The sequence below is a fragment of the Drosophila guanche genome, unplaced genomic scaffold, assembly GCF_900245975.1.
Source record: "Drosophila guanche unplaced genomic scaffold, DGUA_6, whole genome shotgun sequence".
NCBI classification, from domain to species: domain Eukaryota; kingdom Metazoa; phylum Arthropoda; class Insecta; order Diptera; family Drosophilidae; genus Drosophila; species Drosophila guanche.
The window spans coordinates 615,185-633,954 of record NW_022995757.1 but is presented as its reverse complement, the minus strand read 5'-3'; the positions used below and the strand labels follow the sequence as shown (position 1 = coordinate 633,954).

The window sequence follows — 18,770 nt, the reverse complement described above, 5'->3', positions numbered from 1 at the left end:
AAATGAAGGGCAAAAGATTTTTTTTTTAATTTTTTTACCATTAACATTAAAAGAATGAATAAAAGCTAAAAAAAAAGAAAAGGATAAAGATATAGAAATAGAAATATGTATATGTACATACATACATATATGGGGGAGGGGGGGATTGGATTGAATGTTTTTCAAGCATACATAAATGTTAAATGTTGCATTAGCAAGCGATATTTGATTGTAGCAGGGTGGGGGGGTGCCTTCATTTCCAAAGCTCGCAACAACAAAATTCCAACTCAACGCCAACCCAAAAACAAAAATAACCAACAGAAATATAGTCAAGCTTTAAATGTTGTACACTGTGGTGGATGAGAAGGAGGAGAAATAAGGGGGGCGTCCTGTAGCAGAAAGCAGAAAATTGTTGGATCCAATTAAGTTGCCCTTAAATAGTAAATGTTACAGAAAGAAAAGTAAGGCACGAAATGGAAAGTCAACCAAAAATGCATATTTATAAATGTTTAACACAAGAATTCTATAATAAAACATAAACGAAAGTAAAAATACATATAAACAAATATAAATACATTCATACATACATACATACATATTTACGTACATTACATGCTGCAAGACGAGAAGCAAACCAGAAAACTAGTAAACGAGTACGTGGAGTACGTGGAACCAAACCAGTAAACGCAAAGCTAACAAACACTAACAAATACAAAGGAACAAAAACAAAAAGAAACTAACTCTCATTTCCCACAAAGTACAAACGTAAACCAAAATAATATATATATACATATGTATGTGTACATATATCTAATGAAAAGAAAACAGCATTTGTTCACCTTTGTTCCCTTGCATCGCATTGTGCCCCAAAAGACCAAGCAAAAAACTACGTTTTGGTTTAGTCAACAACCCCGCCCACAACACACAAACAGTCCCCCCAACGAATTGATTTGGTTTCAAGACGTACACCATACAAACATTTCAAAAACGAACAAAACACTGAAGAAAAAAACAAAAAAAAATTGTATTTATGTAATCGTGAAACGGAACCGAATTCAAATAGATTTTAGCGTATTAATAGCAGAACTATGTATTTCCAACAACAGACACAACGTATACCAAACATTTGAGAACTAAAAACCAACTAAAACAAAAACAAAAAACGAAACAATAAAGACATTTTTGTGTGTATGCAAAATAAAATGTGAAATTGTGTTTGAATTTACCGCTCCGGTTCATTTATTCACTGGAACCACTGAACCGAACTAATGTGAACCGACATGTGAATCGATAGGTAAAATTCAAAAATAAAATTCAATCACACCATTCAAATTTATTGATTTTTGTATCTTCTGCACATCGCAATCGATATATCAGTGATTATTAACTTGATAGGTTGGAGTACGCAATGATTCGGGCGTCTCACCAACGGACAGCACCGATAGCTATACTGATACTCGATATCTATGGAACCTGTGTATATTGTTGTTGTGCTGCTTGGCAGCATTGTGTCTGCGGAATTACAATTTGTATGTTTGTTAACAGCTTTCTGTGAATTTCTTTTAGTATTACTTACCATTTTCCGCAAGGCCTCCTGCTGTATGGCTCCATAAAGTCATATTAACGCAAGTTAATAGGGATGGGATGGCTGCCAGTTGGCCCAGCATTCGCGGTGGCATTACGCATGCGAGCCTGCGATGTTGCTACATTGTAGACGCGCACCTTGGCGTTGTTGATCATCGGACGGGCAGCATTAGCGGGCTCTTGATCAATGTTCTCTTTATTTTCCGCTCCCACCATTTGGCATGAAACAAAAGTTTCCTTTGGCTATTTCGTATATTACTCACCAGTTAACATTTACTTTGTATTTTATTTGTCTTGTTGTATGTTTAGTTGTTGTCGCTTCGCAGCTCTACTTGCGACTGACGAATATTTGTATGAGCATCAAATGCTGACACGACACAATCGAAACTAAGGCCAACGACTTGACGTGTTTCCTGTATCAGAATTTGTACATAAAATCCTATAGAATAGCATGCAGTGTAAATAATGTTTGTGGTGTGTTGGTGGCACAATTAAAGTAACACAAATTCTCCATATACTCAAGTCATTTCGCATTCTCTTTGGATGCAATTACCCGATTAAATGGTCTGTAAAATATCTGCAAAAAGCTACTGGAATAATAAACAAATCGACAAGAATCCAATTAAATTCAAGGTAAGTGAAAGGGGACAAACATTACAAACATTCCATCAGGGACAGAGATGGGGCCAATAATCATGCCAATTCGATTGGACTTTAATTTCGCTTTAGTGTTACATAATTTAGCCATTTTAAAAAACATTTGATAAAATAAATATGAAAATGAGTAATTAAAAAGTAAACTCAAAGGCGCCAGGCATTCAGGTTCATGTCAGGCAGATTGGGATCATCGCAGCCAATCATTTGGTTGCTGCAACAAAAAAACAAACAAAAAGAGAGGCTCAATTTATTGGCAAACTCTTGCGAGCTTGCGGCATTGGCTTACCCTGGATGATCAGCACGGACAAAGGCTGCCAGGGGCACTGCCTGCAGCGTTAGGCGATCGGCATTGTCGCATATGAGGCGAGCCATTGTTGCCTTTCGTATCTCCTGCAGCTGGTTTGGTGAAAAGGCACCGGGATTGATGGCAGCATCATACTCGTAGAAGTAGCGATCACCGTGCTTGAAGCGCGCAAACTGATCGGCAATGATCTCGGCAAAGGTAACGCCCACAACACCGCCATCAACGGCCTTCTCCAGTAGGCCGCCAACCCACAAATCAATGTCATCGGGTGTCCTATAGACGCGTGCCAGTTTCTGGCCAATCTCGCTGGGAAACTGATCGAAAGTCTTTAGCTTGCGGGCGCCCATTAGCTCCAGATAGTCGTTGTAGGTGCGCAAGCCCTGGTCCCGTCCACGCTGTATGTTTATGGCAGCCAGATCCAAGCCAAAGGGATTATCACCGCGGAACAGGAAACGACTGAGCTGCTCAAGAGAACCGGAAAACACGTTACTGAAGAGTCAAGGATGCGCATGGATATTACTCACTCCCTGGGTAATTGAGCTATCAATCTGCTGCATGGGCTGGCTGTAGAGCGTGCGCAGCATATCGTCATAGAACTCGCGCTTGCGCATCCGCGACGGATTGAACATGACATCCGGTATGTTGATCACCTCATCGATATGGCCATGCTCCCCCCGTATGTGAAACTTTCCATCGACACTAGAAACGGGGAAAATGAACCAAAGAATTATCGTATGCTACACAAAGTAAATCCCGAAACGAACCTAGAATGCCCCATGCGATATGCGGCACCGGAAAATTCATTTGTTATGGCCGGATTTATGTCCGGACTGTAGTCGTGCGCATAGCCCTGATGCTGGGGCACCAATCGAAATCGCTTCATCTGCTGCGGCCCAATAATAATCGGCAGGAACTCGTTGTAGGTGATGTGCTGCACTTCGGCAATGACAATGCGCCGCGCCTCCTGGAAGATTCGCTCATCGCTGGCCGATGGATTGATCTGCGACAGTATGTCGGCCACACGATTGTGCTCGCGAGCGAAGAGTATTTGGAGGGTTATCAGCGATATGATCTGATTGGTGCGTCCATCGCCTGCAGAGCCACATTAGGCATTAGCCACATGAGACACAAGGAACCAGACAATGTATTTACCCGATTTAAAGCATGACTTGCCGGCCTCCTCACTGGGACAGGACTTCTTGTCGCTAGTCAGCGGCAGCAGGTCCCGCCCGAAATCGTTCAGCATGCGCAAGCGACCGCCTCTGAATGATCTCAGTTCACGGGCGGCCTCCTGGCTGGAGCCGTATACTGGCGAGGCGTCCAGGAAGTGCGTCACCTTGCTCATTTGTTTGCCATAGCCGAGCTGGCAGTCGGGATTGGGAACAAGGGAGAGCCTCACTAAGTTCAGGCAACGCACACCGAAGGCACTGTAGAACTCATCATCCGGATCCACAGAGATCGGCATGCAGGCAAAGTGGCTCTGCTGCGGATTCAATGCCACTTTGCCGCCAGGAGAACAACACTGCACCAGATCCCCATCCTCGAGACGCACCGTGGAGGTCTGCGAGACATCGTGCGCCTGCAAAATGGACGTGGAATGAATCATTCCATTCTCTTCGCAGAAGCTCCTCTTGCTATACAAACCAGAACTTGTCCAAACTGCATCACCAGAAGATTGTACTTGGGATGGGGACGATCGATATCGGCCAGAAGGATGCGTGAGATCTTGCGGGCTCCCAACAGTGGAGTGCCATCAGTCGAGTGGACGCGAGGATTCCAGATGCCATCCTCGTAGGCCGGCGGCAGCATACGCTCTAAGGGCTGGCCGGCAGCGCCCCAATGCGACCGCGCTGGCAATGGATTGTTGCATGTGCCGTCGTGGCTGCGATACACGGATCGGATGTTCCTGCAGATTACCGGTGCCTGGCAGTGCTGGGCCAGCGGTGTCTTTGTGAACTTAACCGGCACGTTGTTGGTGATGATATCGTCCACAGGCACCTGCTCTTTCTTGCTGAACAGCTGTGTGGTGAAGACCTGCTCGAGGGCGTTGTTGGACAGCGCAAAGTTATGCAAATCTTCCTTGGCCGTGGAGTGGAAGACAATGCCGTGACTGAAGTCGGGCAGACCCCGACGAACGGGTATCTGGGCCACACCATGCATAAGATGCTCGAAGTTGCGCCGCGCCTCGTCCAATACGTCGGGCGACAGAAAGCTGGGAAAATCAGTGCGACGCTCCCTGCTGACCGAGCGCGGAACGGTGTGGTTCTGTCCTGTCTGGCAGCAGTAGCCGAACTTGCCGGCTGGAAGATCGCAAATTTGCGGCTTCTCATGGCTTTCCATGCGGACATGGGCTGGACATTGGATTTGCGGCACGCATTTCACACCGGTACATGGAAGACATTTTTTCAGCAGTCCGCTGGTGGCTAGAAAGAGATGCAAGGGCAGATAACCGTAAATATAACTGTGCACAAATGCGCTAGAACGGGATGACACTATTGACACAAAATAACGGTTCATCGGTAGCCATTGCGAAAATGTCTCAGGAAAGTTTTAAATCGACAAATATCAAATATCAAGCTCTACAAAAATTGGAAGATTAATCACTTACCTGTACTTGCTGTTGTAGTTCCAGTTGGAGCAGGAGACACCGATTCAGACGTCTGCTGATCACCTTCGAAATCGTTGCGGTTCTGGCGTGCAGAAAATGCGGCTGCTGCTGAATTCTCAAATTGACTCGCAAATAAAAAATGCAACAGAAACAAAGAAACACACAATAATCGACACATTTTTCCAATTGATTAACAACTAATTTCTGGATTTCTGAACATTTCTTTTTAATCTCAATAAGCGCGAAGATTAAATGAAGAGCAGTGTGCCCGTATACTTATCGATACAAAATACCGCTTTTTACTTATAAGTGTACCTTATTTTCAAAATATACCGTAAATATACTACAGTAAAAACAACTATCCCTCTATGAAAACCCTGCGTTAAAAAACTTAAGAGGCTGTTCGTCTATTTCCTTGCAGAACATCATTTATCTTTATCCACTAAACAAAAATGACCACGATGTGATATTAAATAGAATATCAAAAATGTGGAATATGAGTTTCCTCGGTATGTTAACGAGGAATGCATGGTATATTTTTTTTCGATAAATCCGCGGTCACACTGCTCTCCTTCGCGTGTTCGCAATTTTGCTGTCGTTTTTTGTTGTAATTCGAAAGGAAAACCCATAGAAAACGCATAAAAAACGCATGAAAACCAAGTATAAACTGTGAAAATTCAACAGTGACGTTGGCAGCCGTAACAATCAATAGATTGCAACGAGTTAACGTTTCTCGAAAAAACTCACTGTGCTTGTGAGTGCGTGCGTGCGCTCCTGTGTGTGCGTGTGTGTGTTTGTGTGTACCTCGGAGTGCGGTGTGTGCATAAAAAGGCATAGCAACCCACTGCCCCCGGGTCGGACAAGCGGGGAGGCACACAGTCGTCGTCGTCTTTGGTTCGATTCGATTCGCAGAAGCAACGAAAGTCAAGAACCAGAAATTGTGAGTGCGCTTATAAGGATATATAGCGAAAACTGAACAACTAATTGATAAAAACGCAGCCAGTGACAGCTACATTGCCAGGCAATAGAGAAAAGAACAGCAACAACTGTAATTTTCCATTAATTTTTGGGGCGGATTGCGATTCCATTTCTGTTTAAGTGTGGAGAGAAAAAATTGCATTTGAAAACTTCTTTTTTTTTTGAACATGTGTATGCATACTTGAGTGCGTATACGTATGTGTTTGTGTCGTGTGTGTGTATGTGCTAAACTTGAAATCCATCGCAATCGAAGCTAAAGAGAGAGGGAGAGAACAGAATAGAACTCGTCAAGGTAAAGCAGAAAAAAATGTGTGTGAAAAATTCCAACGGAATTACGCGAGAGGGAGCGTTAGGCAGAGGTGTTTTCAGCGTATTTGCGTTTTTTTTTTGCTTGTACTCTTGAGTGTATTTCCTGTCTGAGTGTTTGAATGAATTATAAAATACATTTTAATTGATTTTAATATGAATTGTGTTAAAAATGCAATTGCATAAATTAAATGTTTACATTGGACCGGCAGTGCTGTATAACAAATGTCTGATTTGGTTGCAGCGCCACCTACCGCCGACACCTATCGATAAGAGCGCATGTGGCCGTCCTATTACACGAGCATTTGGGTGTAATAATTTAAATGTTAAATAATTTGAACTACATTTCGGGGCAGGGTGAATGAATATGAGCCAATGCTGCTGCATACAATTAAGACCCGCATTTCGCTAAAACGCACAAACATAAATCCATCTGTGCCTTGGTCTGTGCTGCCGCCGCTGCTTCTAGTACGTGTTATCTCGCTTCAACAACTTAGTCAACACTGGATTTGACCAGCAGCAAGAAAGTGTTAATTTGCCAAAATTTTGTGTGTATGTGTGTTGTCCTGAACTGTACGTTTACGGTGCATCCACTGTTTAAAAAATCAAAGTTTTCCCATAAATGAAAATTTGTTTCGCACATGGAGTTACAGTGAAAATTAGTGCAAGACAAGTTTAAAAATGTGTGTGTTTTGATGGTGTGGCATTTGTGTGCGCTGTTCATAGGCTTCAACATAATTAGCGGGGTTTTTTTCCAATTGTATTTTTTTTTGCATAATCGAAGCCGCTTTTCTCTTCATATGTATATGTGTGGGGGCATGCGCTGGCCCCCAACCCTCTCTCTCATGCTAGAACCACCTTTTGGCAGTCATACAACGGCCACCTGTACGCCCTTGCACGAGAAAACACCAATACATATATGCATACAGTGGTTGTGCTTTTTGTGTGTGGGGTGTGGGTTGTGTTCGCGTGTGTGTGTGTGTGTGTGTGTGAACATCCATCGATATAATATTTTTTTTTCTTGACGAGAGTCTCGTGAGCACTTGCTCTATGACTGGCATTACCCAAATTGTTATCGCTCTAGCGACTTATTGTATTATTTGAGTGCTGCTGCTGCTATTGATGGCCCAATTTTAAAGTTTTATTTTTTTGTCTGTATATCCCAAGTGCATGTGAGCAAGTACTGTGTGTGTTGTGCATTCAGAGAGGGAGAGAGAGAGAGAAATTAGTTGTGTATGTTTTTCGCTCTGAAAAACAATTTTCGCTTGGCGCCTGGTGATGAACGCTTCAGCTGCATTTTGCTGCAGCAACCAGTGATGACGTCGAATAGATAGGACCGGGGGTGGGTACTGCCGCGCCGTTTTCTATTTGTAGAAAAGAGCGCATCATTCGAATAAATGCCTGGTGGCCATTAGCGCTTTCCATTTGTCTGTCTGGCAGGCAGGCAGGCAGGCGCATGCAATCATTATGGTTATGGAAAAGCAGTTGTCCATTTAGTGCACACAAAACAGATTTGCAATAGCAACAAACTAATTATATGTACAACCGTTTTGAGAACTTTCAACTTTGGCGGTAGAATTATCAGTAGTTGCTCATCTCTATCAGCTGTCGCAATAACCCACACACATACAGACAACCAACGCACATGAACCCAAAGCACAGTTATGCGCATAACAGGTGGCAACGCTCCAATGACTCCTGTTCTGATTTTCTAGAAGGAAAACGAAGAGACGGAATACATTGCCGAAAAAAATCTCACTTACAATTGTTTTCGGTTTCCTTGCAGGTACTTGTCGGAGCGGGAACAGTGAGTTCAAGAAGTTTCCAAATGGAAAACTGATATTCTCGATCCTCATGAAGTAAAGGATTATCCGCAGAGTCCTAGCAGGAACGAAGGACGGAAGCAAGGAAGCGAGAGAGCAAGAAATTCTCATTTCAAATCTCTCATCAGAAAATATACACACTATTTAGTTCTTTTGTGCATCACAGATATCAGTTCGGTAGGTCCTTCAATAGATAGAGAGTGAGAGTGATAACGGGCACTCCCCTCGGCTTACACCAAAAAAAAAAACAAACAAAAATCCAGCCAACAACAATTGTGTGCATCTGAATTTGAATGGATCCATTTGTTGGCTGGTTTCAGAAGGAACAGGAGGGACCATCGCTGCGCACATGGTTAAAGATTTGGGAGACGAATGCCCAGGAAATGGGCGCATTGCTTGATCAGCAGCTACAGCTAGCGACCAACAACGGAGGAGGAGGCAGCAGCAATCCAGGAGGCACCAAAATCATCAGCAGCAGCACCACCAGCCACACCACCACAAGCAGCACCAACACCACAACAATAACCACAACCACAAATAGCAGTAACACCAACGACAGTCACTGCAACAGCAACAGCAACGGCAACGGCAAGGCGTTTCTAACGCGACCAACCGCCTCCGCCGCCGTCGCTATCAGCATCACCCAGAGTCGCGTGCCCAACTTTCGTGCGGATTCACTTGAAATCCTGCCTCAAATCAACGGCAACGGCAGCAACAACAGTAGCCCTGCTGCGGGTGAAGACAACAACTCCAATAGCAGCTCCAGTAGCAGCAGCAGCAGCTCAAGCAGCAGTAACTCCAGCAGCAACAGTAGTGCCAGCAACGAGCCAGTTGTAACCTCAACAAACAGCAGTATATCAGGAACAGCAGCAGCAGTTGCAGGTGCAGCAACTGAAGCAACAGTTGCAACCACCAGCAGCAGCAGCACCACAAGTACTACCAGTACCTCTACCAGTACTAGCACCAGCACTCCTGCCACAACGTCAAGCGCTTCGACAACAGCAGCCACATCAACTGTAGCAACATCAACTGTATCAACTGTAGTTGGCGGCGTAATGAATGACACGTTAAACCAAAGTAATCGCACAAATATCATTTACTATAATCCGTCACGTAAAAAACGTCCAGAGAACAACAAAGTTGGTGTCACACATTACTACATGAACAATCATATGGCGATGATAGCAAAATATAAGGGCGAACCTTGGCGCAAACCGGACTATCCCTATGGTGAAGGTGTCGTTGGTCTGCACGAGGAAATTGAGCATTTCTATCAGTATGTGCTGCCCACACCCTGTGAGCATGCCATACGCAATGAGGTTGTGAAGCGAATCGAGAATGTTGTCCATACAATATGGCCACAGGCGGTGGTCGAAATTTTTGGCTCATTTCGTACTGGACTCTTTTTGCCCACCTCTGATATTGATCTCGTTGTCTTGGGTGAGTGTCTCTGAGTATCTCTCTGATACTGATACTGATTCTAATTCCTATTCTTTATTTTTTGGCTTGCAGGTTTGTGGGAGAAATTACCATTGAGAACACTGGAATACGAGCTGGTTAATCGCGGGATTGCTGAAGCGTGCACGGTTCGTGTTTTGGATAAGGCATCGGTGCCGATTATTAAGCTGACGGATCGTGAGACCCAGGTGAAGGTCGACATATCGTTTAATATGCAGTCGGGCGTTCAGTCCGCGGAGCTTATCAAAAAGTTTAAGCGCGATTATCCGGTGCTGGGGAAGCTGGTGCTGGTACTCAAGCAGTTCCTATTGCTGCGTGATCTCAATGAGGTGTTCACAGGAGGCATCTCATCTTATTCGCTGATCCTGATGTGCATCAGCTTCCTGCAGCTGCATCCGCGTGGCATCTATCACGACACCACCAACTTGGGCGTGCTGCTGCTCGAGTTCTTTGAGCTCTATGGCCGTCGCTTCAATTACATGCGCATTGGGATCTCGATCAAGAATGGGGGCCGCTACATGGCCAAGGATGAGCTGCAACGTGACATGGTCGATGGACATCGACCGTCGCTGCTTTGCATCGAGGATCCCCTGACGCCTGGCAATGATATTGGACGCAGCAGTTATGGAGTCTTTGGAGTCCAGCAGGCCTTCAGGTGCGCCTACCGTGTCCTCGCACTCGCTGTCAGTCCACTCAATCTCTTGGGCATCGATCCACGCACCGATTCAGTGTTGGGTGAGTCCTCAGGCGTTTGCTGACAGATCTGAGTTCCTAATCGAATTGTTTCCTTTGATTTCTCCTCGCCTAAGGTCGCATTATCCACATAACCGACGATGTTATCGATTATCGTGAATGGATACGCGAGAACTTTGAACATCTGCTGCTGGTGGATCGCATTTCTCCAATGCCGGCCGGCTACACTCCGAATGGAACCAAATATGTGATTATGCCCTCCGGTACAGTGGTCCAACAGATCTATCATCCGGTGCAGGTGCAAGCCCACGGCCATGCGGGGCATGGGCATGCGCATCCCCATCTAGGCCAACCATATACGACGACGACGACGACAGCGATGGCTGTGGCCGTGGCTGCCACCCAGCAGCAACAGCACCAGCAATCGCAGCCACCAACGCAACAGCAGCTGAAGCACCAGCAGCAACAACAGCAGCAGCAACAGCAGCAGCAGCAGGTGCGGCATCGGCGGGGCAGCACCTCGTCCGGTGATAATTCCGAGGATAGCAAAGACTGTGAAATTGTGGAAGCAACGCCAGCATCGACTGGAAAAGGAGGAGCAACAGCATCGAATGCAACAGCAGCAGCAGCTGCAGCTTCTTCCACGGTTGTACCCATGGAGTTTATCGATATAAGCTCTTCCCCCCCGCCCAATGGCCGTGGTGCCGCCACAGTGGTGCCCATTACTCTGGCCATGCCCATGCCGATGCCAGTGTCCGCCGTTGGTATGACATTGCCAATTGTGGTGGCAACAGGAGCCAGCAGAAGTCACAGCAACACCAGCAGCAGTAGCAGCAGCAATATGAGCTGGAGCGGGAATGGTAATGGAAACGGAAATGGAAGTCGCAGCCGAAGCAGCGGGAATGTAAATGGAAATGGAAATGGGAACAACAACAACAACAACAATAGCTCCTCAGCGGGCTCGTCGGTAATGCACACACCCACACGCCTAAATACATGATGAATGGTAGTCGCCGGTCTCCTCATGCAGCAGCCGCCGCAGCAGCAGCAGTTCACTGTCCAATTTAAACAGCAGCAGCAGCCGCCGCAGCAGCAGCAGCAGCCGCAGCATCAGGTTGCCGGCTATGCGAACATGCTGGCCGCAATTGCAGCCGCTGCCGCTGGTGCCGCCCATCCAATCCAACATCAGAATCATTGTTTAATTCAGAATCAAAATCCGAATCCGAATCAAAATCAAAATCACCTGCGCCAATTGCGTAATGGTGGAGTGGGGATTGGTATTGGTGGTCCAGCGGCAGCAGCAACTGCGGCCAGCATGATCAGCAGCCACCAACATACATGTATAACCTCTTCATCACAACTACAACAGCCATCAGACATCAATGTGTCGTCCAACCACCAGCAGCAGCACCAGCACCATCAACAGGAGGAGGAGGATGATCGCCATTCAACGGGAAGCAATGATGCCATAGCTGTAGTTTCTATGTCCACCACACCACCAAACGGAAGAGGAGGAGGAGGCGGCGGGCGGCACTACAACAATCAGCGCAACAGCAATAACAACAGCAACAACAGTTACTATCGCCAGCAGTTTTATGTACCGCCACCGATGCAGCAGCAGCAGACGACGTTGAACAAAAGCACCTATCAACACCACAGCAACAACAATAGCCATCATCAGCAGCAGCAGCAGCATCGGCATCATCATCATCAGAGCCAGCAGCAACAGCATCAGAACCAGCAACAGCAACAGCAGCAGCAGCAGCATGTGCAACAACAGCAGCGTACGCAACATTTTCGACAATCTGGGAATCGCTTTCAAAAGCCCACAGCTGTTGCGGCAGCAGGAAATAATAATAGCAACAGATTGCCACCGCTGCGTGGCACTTTGGTAAACTCCTCGTCTGCTATATCAATCATTTCTATATCCTCTGAATCATCAGTTGCCAGCAGCAGTTCATCCTCGTCAAATCGATCCGGAAGGAATCGCAATCAAAAGTCACGATAGGCCGAAACGTAGGGAGACACAACACTCACACACCCACACACACACAAAAACATATTGACAGCTAGCCCATACGACAGCAGAGACAGGGATAGAGATGGACAGCAGTAGCAGCAGACAAACCGCAAAGCACAGCAGAGAGAGAGACAGAGATAGTAATAGTAGGCGTAAGCGTAATCGTAATAAAAGAAAACGAGAGATAGTGTTAGAGAAGGATAGAGGAGAAGAGAGTTAGCGTTAATATATTTATTGAGTGTATTCAATATTCGTCGTATATTCCTCCTTTCTCACGCGTACTCGTACTTCAAATGTTCTGCATTTTTCGAATTAAAAAATAATATTTATATATACATATATACACTCTCGACATAAGGTAAAAGAAAGTCTGTAAACCCTTCTGCCTTCTGCACTCTCCTAGAAGCGTATATCAACTAACTGCTGTCCCTCCCTCCTGCTCGCTCCTAAAAACTAGACTTGAGAAAACAGAACAAAAAGCAAACAACTTTTGCCTACTCATTGCGCTAAGTGTATTTCATTTTGTTTCTAAAATAATATGAAAGCTGAAAGGCAAACAAAAAAAAACAAAACAAAAACACAAAACAAAACCAATTTATATATAGTCGGAAATATGTGTTAAAAGCGTTGGATCAGGATGCAAACCATTGATGTAGGATCCCATGATGATGAAGTAAAAATGAATTATGAAATTAGCAAGTATATCCATCAATGTGAATATATATATACAACTTGTATCTATATATAGTAATATACCTTATATTTAAAACAACATTTAGGCCGTTTTCATTAATTAATACGTTTTTTTTTACATATATAATATATATGCATACATTTGCATACACACATATTAATAATCTAGATTATAAATGTCTAAAATTCCCTTCTTTTTCCCCACCCCCCACTCCAACACACACTCCCAGATTTGTGTATAATCTTTGTAAATGATATACTATATCTTTTGTAAACCTGAGAATGCTCTACAGCAAAAACAACCTTCCTCCATCCTCCGGCACCAATCAGCCAAGCAACCAACCTCCTCCTGGATATCATGCGCTCAAGCTATTTATTATTAAGTGCGCAACTGTACAAAAACAAAAAATAACCTTCTAAAAACAACCCTAAATCTAAGATCGAAATTCATGCTAAAATCAACAACAAAAAAAAGAAGCGAATTCTTATATCTTTATTCTATATCCCCGCTCCGCACACGCCACATAGCTTAAAATGTGTGTTTTTTGATGATCAAAGGCTTACACCTATTACTACATACAACACAGAATGTAAATGTTTTTATGATTATTATTATTACTATTATTATAATGATAATGCTGATTGCTAGTTTTTATTATTATTATGCTATGTTCTAAGTATAGTATACAATATTGTAGCCTGTATGAACACACATTGCCCCGCCCTCGCCCTAAACCCTAGAAAACAGAAACAACAAATGCAAGTGTGTTTTAAAACAAAACTAACAACACAAAAAAAAACAACAAACAAACAAAAAGAAACCCAAAAAAAAAAAGAAACAAACAAAACCCACAAAAGAAACTAAAAAATGTGTGTACAATTATTTATTAATATTTATTATTGCAAAAGTGCATTACGCATAGAGATTCCTGCCATTTATTTTATTTAAATTGAAGTTTTTTTTTTCTAATTATACATTTAGTTCTTGCGATCCCCCTACCGTTGCCACCCGATCGTCCCCTCTCTATACGCACTGCCATTTTGAGAAAGGTTTTTAAAACTAAAACGAAGAGAAATGAGTGAAGAGATGAACATTCAGAGACTTTGTACATGTATAACATTTTAGGCTGTTCTTCTTTCCATCTATAAGAGAAAACAAACTACAAAAAAAACAACAAAACTATCTAAAACTGTAACCGATATGTAAAAGAATGATCTACGAGAAAAGCGCAGAATATCTACGAGATTATGTTACGCGAGTAAGAATTGAAATGTTTCTTTTCGCGCGCGCGTCAATCGTTCGACTCGATTGTGATAGCTAATCGGTGTCTGGTAATCGATGTTGTGTTGACTGTCGGCAAGTGTTGGCTAAGGTCGCAAGTACCCGTCGTCGCCTCTCCTCTCCATTTCCGTAACGCTGCTGAAGATCATTACAACAACTCTAATAAGCTCTTGCGCAGCTGACAGGCAGAAAGAGGGAGCGAGAGAGAGAGATTGAGCTTTGAAGCCCACCTACACATAGACACACGCATACTGCTGCACTCACATACACACACATAGAAAGACAGGACAGGCAGACTTAATACGAAGGTGTAACGGTAACAGCAAAGGCCGGAGAGCGAAGAAAGATAGATAATGAGTGAGAGGAAGCTACATAAGTAAATGTTTAAGAATTATTAAATTTATGCACTCGTCTGTTGAATATTTATATGTATGTATGTATGTAGTTACCTACTATTAACTAAATATAAAGATCTACAATTCATGACTTGTGAATTTATACGTACTATCTGTATGTATATGTATATGAATGTGTGTGTGTAAAGCAAGTTGGACAAAATGTCTAGAATATATGTAGGCTAATTCTAAGGACTCTCAAACGCATAGCTACTTAGAATACACACCACATAAATGCATACACACGCATAACATGCCTAACTGCGCATCAATATTAATGTTGAGGTTATGTCGTAGATTTTCTAATATCCAAATCGCTGTTTCAACCCTAGCCACGTAAGCACTGTAACTAACCAAAACACACACACTCAACTCATTTCTCTTATTCTCTCAATTGAATTCCATTCAACATAGACTCTGAATTTAACAGTTAGTTCCCAACACTCTCTCTCTCTCCCTCTCTTTTATTTTTTGTACTTCTTTGCATACAAGAATACACACACACACACACACACATGTGCATCGCAAGTAAGTGAATTTGTGTGACGTTGTTGCTAGAAAACAAATGCAAAACCCCCAAAAAAAATGTGAACATTTCTTGGAACATTTGTTTCCTTTGTGGCGATTTTAGGAGATATATAATGTACGTACGATTAACTAAAATACAGTGTTAAGAAAACGATTGAAGCAACCTACGTACATGAACATGTATGCGTATGTGGTGCAACATATTCAGTAGAAAATTCAAATAGATATTAAGCCCAAAGAAAAATCGTAAAGAATAATATGCAGTAAAAATTAACTGATTGTATAATTAGCAGTACAGAAAAAGCAACAAAAACACATAAAATGGAAACGGAATGATCAGAAAAACACAAAGAAAACATAAATGATAAATGATAATGAGAGATCGACCATCGATACGATTACGATTACGATAAAAAATGATACAAAAAAAAGCGGATAATAAAAATGCCGGCTAAAACTATGCTTTGTGTCTTGTGTACTCTAGTCTTATCTGGTGTGCGGAATGGCATCATTTCTACCATTTGATGTATGTAAATTTAAAGGTTTTCGGCTCTCTGGCTTCGCAGACATACAGCATCTGGATCTTGCAGTTGGCATCGTTGATCATTTCGCGAGTGGCGAACATATGGACACAGTTCTCGTTGCCCCCATAGTTGTCCGGCATTTGTTTGGGCCCATTCCAGGGGGCATAGGTCATGGGTCGGCCATTGGACAGCCAATAGAAGGCACCCTCAGTGCCCAGATCATTGCCCGATATCCAAAAGTAATCGTTGTTCTTAAACCCCTTGGCCTTCATATACTTAATCAGCGCTTCCATTTCCGCCTTGTCCTCAATGGAAGCCAAATGGGCGTTCATCATGCGACAGGCACCGGCCGCCTGAAACCAATTCACCTTGTTCATCGTCTCGATGTAGTAATAGTTGTCCGCAATTCTCACAAACGGCGTCGTATCAATCTCCGAGGGTATGCCTACAAAAAGGGGAATCGATTTAGTGATCCCTTGGGTCATCCCTCGCATCCGCTCGCTTACCATTGTACACCTCGGTGCGGTAGTTGGTGAAGATATTCACATCGGGCAGATAGGCCCAGGCCAGGCTCCAGCCGCCTGCCAGGAGCAGAAGCAGCAGCAGCACCACACCACCACCACAGGGATTCCATTCAGAGCGACGCATCTTTAGCCTTCTACGTACGGGCCACGAATACTAGCTAATCATCGCTCTACGAGCTTTATAGGGGAGCACCAAGCCAACTGTTTTGGCCAAAAAACAGCTGAAAATACTTCGCGGGAAACAGAACGAACGGAACGGCAAAGAACAGCAACGATCGATCGATTAGCCATTAGACGGAGTACGGTTAAGTGGAGGAGTTCCCTTGGAGCTATTACCATGTAAATATTAAATTTAATTGTGCTTAAATTATGAAATAATATATAAATAATTGATTGACAAGGCTGGTGGCATTCAGACCGTTCCTCTCAGATCGAATTCGGGCGCAGGCGGCAGTGGTATCTGCTCCTTGTAGCCACCGGGCCACACAATGCCCTCGATCCAGGACACGTAGCTGGAGACACGGGTATACACCGAGGGTGGACCGCTGGCACAGCCCTGGCCCAGCGATGTGATGCCCACCACATAGCCGAAGGGTCCGTTCTGCATGATCAGTGGGCCACCGGAGTCACCCTGGCACGTATCACGCTGGCGAGTGGCATCGCCTGCACACAGCTGCGTGGGCACCACGCCCAGCGAGAGTGTCTCGGCTGGATAGTGGATCTGGCACTGCTCGTTGCGCACATGCTGCAGGGGCGCCTTCAGCAGCTGGGACGAGGAGAGGCCCGCAAAGCGCGTCTGGCCATAGCCAATGGCCATCAGCTCTGTGTCGGCCAGCTCATGCTGGTCCCACAAGCAAGTGGGACGCAGTGAAGGCGCCTGCAACTGGTCATTCAGCTGCAACTCCAGCAGGGCAATGTCATTGTACGCCGAGCTGGCATCGTACTCCGGATGTATCACAACGCGCTTAATGTTGAAATCCTCGCCCGTGGCCAGCGTGAGATTATCGCCACCCAAACGCACCTGACTGGGCTGAGCGCTGTTTATGGATGGATGAGGATTAGATCTCGTCGTACATAATAATACTGCGCTTACCCGCCAAAGTCAATGCAATGAGCTGCCGTGAGCACAAATGTGGGTGCGATCAGGGCACCGCCGCAGCGATAGTAGATCCGCTCATCGAAATTGGAACGCCAGCCAAGGGCCGCCATGAAGGGGTACTCCCGGTAGGCTGTCGGTTTTCCCCCCACCACCGACACCACGAACGTAATGTCGCGTTCGTTGAGCTGCTTCACATCGTTGTAGTCGTAGCACGCTGCCAGGGGGAAATCCAAAACCCAAGTCAATCCAAGGTTTAGTCATGATAAACCGCCTTAGAATGGCGTTTAATTATCTCACTCACCCAGAACGCTGGGGCGCTTCTTGAATGGAGGCAGAGGCGGCAGTGGGGGTCGCTCTGTTGTTGTTGTGGTTGTGGTGGTGTCTATCAGTGGCTGTTTATCCGGCTCACAGCAAATGTAGTGATCGAATTTAACAAAATAGCAAGTCTTGGGCGACTCGCGCTTGTCCAGCCAACGCTTCAGTGCCGGTGGACAGTCCTGCATTAGCTTGCAGGTGCCAGCCAGTTGCTTGGCATCATCCAGAAAGCAGTCGTCAAAGGACTCCTTGGGAAAGATGATGCCACGCTGCGACAGCGGACTGATGGCAGGTGTGGCCCCTAAAACGAAAGTACATGGAAAATCCGGCTATCTCCGACAACAAATTTCTTTTCTCTATTACCTGCCGCAAATGGGAGCAGCAGCAGCATCGCCAGCAGCAGCTTTGTGGACTGGTTCATGTTGTGGTGGTGTCTCTACTCCTTTCGTGCTCGCAGCCAAACGCGTACTGCACTTTGGCGGTTCGGATCAGACCGCTTGGGAGCGTCTGGCCGCAGCAGCAGCGGAAGCGAAACCTGCCGGGCAACTTCCTTCGCTTACTCTCCAGGCACGCGCGCTCAATTGGCACCAGAAATAATAGCGCGATTTGAATTGAACTGTTGCTACAATTCCTCCTGTATCTGTGTTATTATCGCCAAATGAGCTTGACTTTGTGACACACCATCTGGGGGTTTCGGTGTGACTTTTGGGCGATAATGAACGGTGGCAAAGCGCTGCGACCGGTTCTAATTGTTGGCGCATTGAACTTCAGACATATTTAAAGCGGATTGCTTTGGTTTCGGTTCTTATTTTGATCAAAAACCGGCTGTGTTAATCACTCAATGTTAATCACCACCCTTGCCGAGCTTCCCCCCTTGCTAACGTTTGCTTTGAAAGGCCACACTAATAAGTGTCCAGTTTCAAAAACACCGCCTTTTTTACCACTGGAGTGCTTTCATGCTACCTACTGATGGTCACACTTGCAAGCACTGTCCAGAAAA

At 44.8% G+C, this 18,770-nt stretch overlaps 4 protein-coding genes across 14 annotated transcripts; 1 reads left to right on the top strand and 3 right to left on the bottom strand.

Moving 5' to 3' along the window:
* Positions 1 to 2,270: 2,270 nt before the first annotated feature.
* Positions 2,271 to 5,394, bottom strand: LOC117590390 (chorion peroxidase). The gene is made up of 7 exons (XM_034282976.1): positions 5,133 to 5,394; positions 4,169 to 4,947; positions 3,677 to 4,103; positions 3,289 to 3,616; positions 3,049 to 3,223; positions 2,507 to 2,985; positions 2,271 to 2,431 (listed from the first exon to the last, which is right to left on the bottom strand). The coding sequence occupies exons 1-7, from the start codon at positions 5,308 to 5,310 to the stop codon at positions 2,365 to 2,367; spliced, it is 2,433 nt and encodes an 810-aa protein (XP_034138867.1). The 5' UTR covers positions 5,311 to 5,394; the 3' UTR covers positions 2,271 to 2,364.
* Positions 5,395 to 5,687: 293 nt separating this feature from the next.
* LOC117590387 (non-canonical poly(A) RNA polymerase protein Trf4-1) lies at positions 5,688 to 14,284 on the top strand. Of its 11 annotated transcripts, none has more exons than XM_034282972.1 (8): positions 7,097 to 7,127; positions 8,203 to 8,269; positions 8,302 to 8,416; positions 8,560 to 9,679; positions 9,752 to 10,432; positions 10,507 to 11,357; positions 11,760 to 11,797; positions 12,107 to 14,284. In XM_034282972.1, exons 1-8 carry the CDS (start codon positions 7,112 to 7,114, stop codon positions 12,396 to 12,398), a joined length of 3,180 nt encoding a protein of 1,059 aa, XP_034138863.1. In that variant the 5' UTR covers positions 7,097 to 7,111; the 3' UTR covers positions 12,399 to 14,284. The 11 variants fall into 11 exon arrangements, with proteins under 11 accessions (XP_034138855.1, XP_034138862.1, XP_034138856.1 ...); XM_034282969.1 differs by adding an exon at positions 11,481 to 11,504 and having other exon boundaries at positions 11,796 to 14,284; XM_034282967.1 differs by adding an exon at positions 11,466 to 11,504 and having other exon boundaries at positions 11,796 to 14,284.
* A 1,283-nt stretch (positions 14,285 to 15,567) lies between these two features.
* Positions 15,568 to 16,513, bottom strand: LOC117590396 (C-type lectin 37Da). The gene is made up of 2 exons (XM_034282989.1): positions 16,339 to 16,513; positions 15,568 to 16,277 (listed from the first exon to the last, which is right to left on the bottom strand). The coding sequence occupies exons 1-2, from the start codon at positions 16,478 to 16,480 to the stop codon at positions 15,823 to 15,825; spliced, it is 597 nt and encodes a 198-aa protein (XP_034138880.1). The 5' UTR covers positions 16,481 to 16,513; the 3' UTR covers positions 15,568 to 15,822.
* A 195-nt stretch (positions 16,514 to 16,708) lies between these two features.
* LOC117590392 (serine protease persephone) lies at positions 16,709 to 18,621 on the bottom strand. The gene is made up of 4 exons (XM_034282983.1): positions 18,134 to 18,621; positions 17,757 to 18,071; positions 17,450 to 17,669; positions 16,709 to 17,393 (listed from the first exon to the last, which is right to left on the bottom strand). Exons 1-4 carry the CDS (start codon positions 18,189 to 18,191, stop codon positions 16,769 to 16,771), a joined length of 1,218 nt encoding a protein of 405 aa, XP_034138874.1. The 5' UTR covers positions 18,192 to 18,621; the 3' UTR covers positions 16,709 to 16,768.
* Positions 18,622 to 18,770: the final 149 nt, after the last annotated feature.

What these genes read in the sequence shown, in the direction of transcription:
- LOC117590396 (XM_034282989.1), bottom strand. Translation starts at nt 16,480, where the DNA reads ATGCGTCGCTCTGAATGGAATCCCTGTGGTGGTGGTGTGGTGCTGCTG. An exon ending in CCGCACCGAGGTGTACAATG is followed by an intron (nt 16,278 to 16,338) that starts GTAAGCGAGCGG and finishes CCCTTTTTGTAG; the next exon opens with GCATACCCTCGGAGATTGAT.
- LOC117590387 (XM_034282962.1), top strand. An exon ending in GCATCACAGATATCAGTTCG is followed by an intron (nt 8,417 to 8,559) that starts GTAGGTCCTTCA and finishes GGCTGGTTTCAG; the next exon opens with AAGGAACAGGAGGGACCATC. An exon ending in GCTCCTCAGCGGGCTCGTCG is followed by an intron (nt 11,358 to 11,465) that starts GTAATGCACACA and finishes TTTAAACAGCAG; the next exon opens with CAGCAGCCGCCGCAGCAGCA.
- LOC117590392 (XM_034282983.1), bottom strand. Translation starts at nt 18,191, where the DNA reads ATGAACCAGTCCACAAAGCTGCTGCTGGCGATGCTGCTGCTGCTCCCA. An exon ending in GAAGCGCCCCAGCGTTCTGG is followed by an intron (nt 17,670 to 17,756) that starts GTGAGTGAGATA and finishes TCCCCCTGGCAG; the next exon opens with CGTGCTACGACTACAACGAT. An exon ending in CATTGCATTGACTTTGGCGG is followed by an intron (nt 17,394 to 17,449) that starts GTAAGCGCAGTA and finishes ATCCATAAACAG; the next exon opens with CGCTCAGCCCAGTCAGGTGC.
- LOC117590390 (XM_034282976.1), bottom strand. Translation starts at nt 5,310, where the DNA reads ATGTGTCGATTATTGTGTGTTTCTTTGTTTCTGTTGCATTTTTTATTT. An exon ending in CAAGTCATGCTTTAAATCGG is followed by an intron (nt 3,617 to 3,676) that starts GTAAATACATTG and finishes GTGGCTCTGCAG; the next exon opens with GCGATGGACGCACCAATCAG. An exon ending in TATCGCATGGGGCATTCTAG is followed by an intron (nt 3,224 to 3,288) that starts GTTCGTTTCGGG and finishes CCCCGTTTCTAG; the next exon opens with TGTCGATGGAAAGTTTCACA.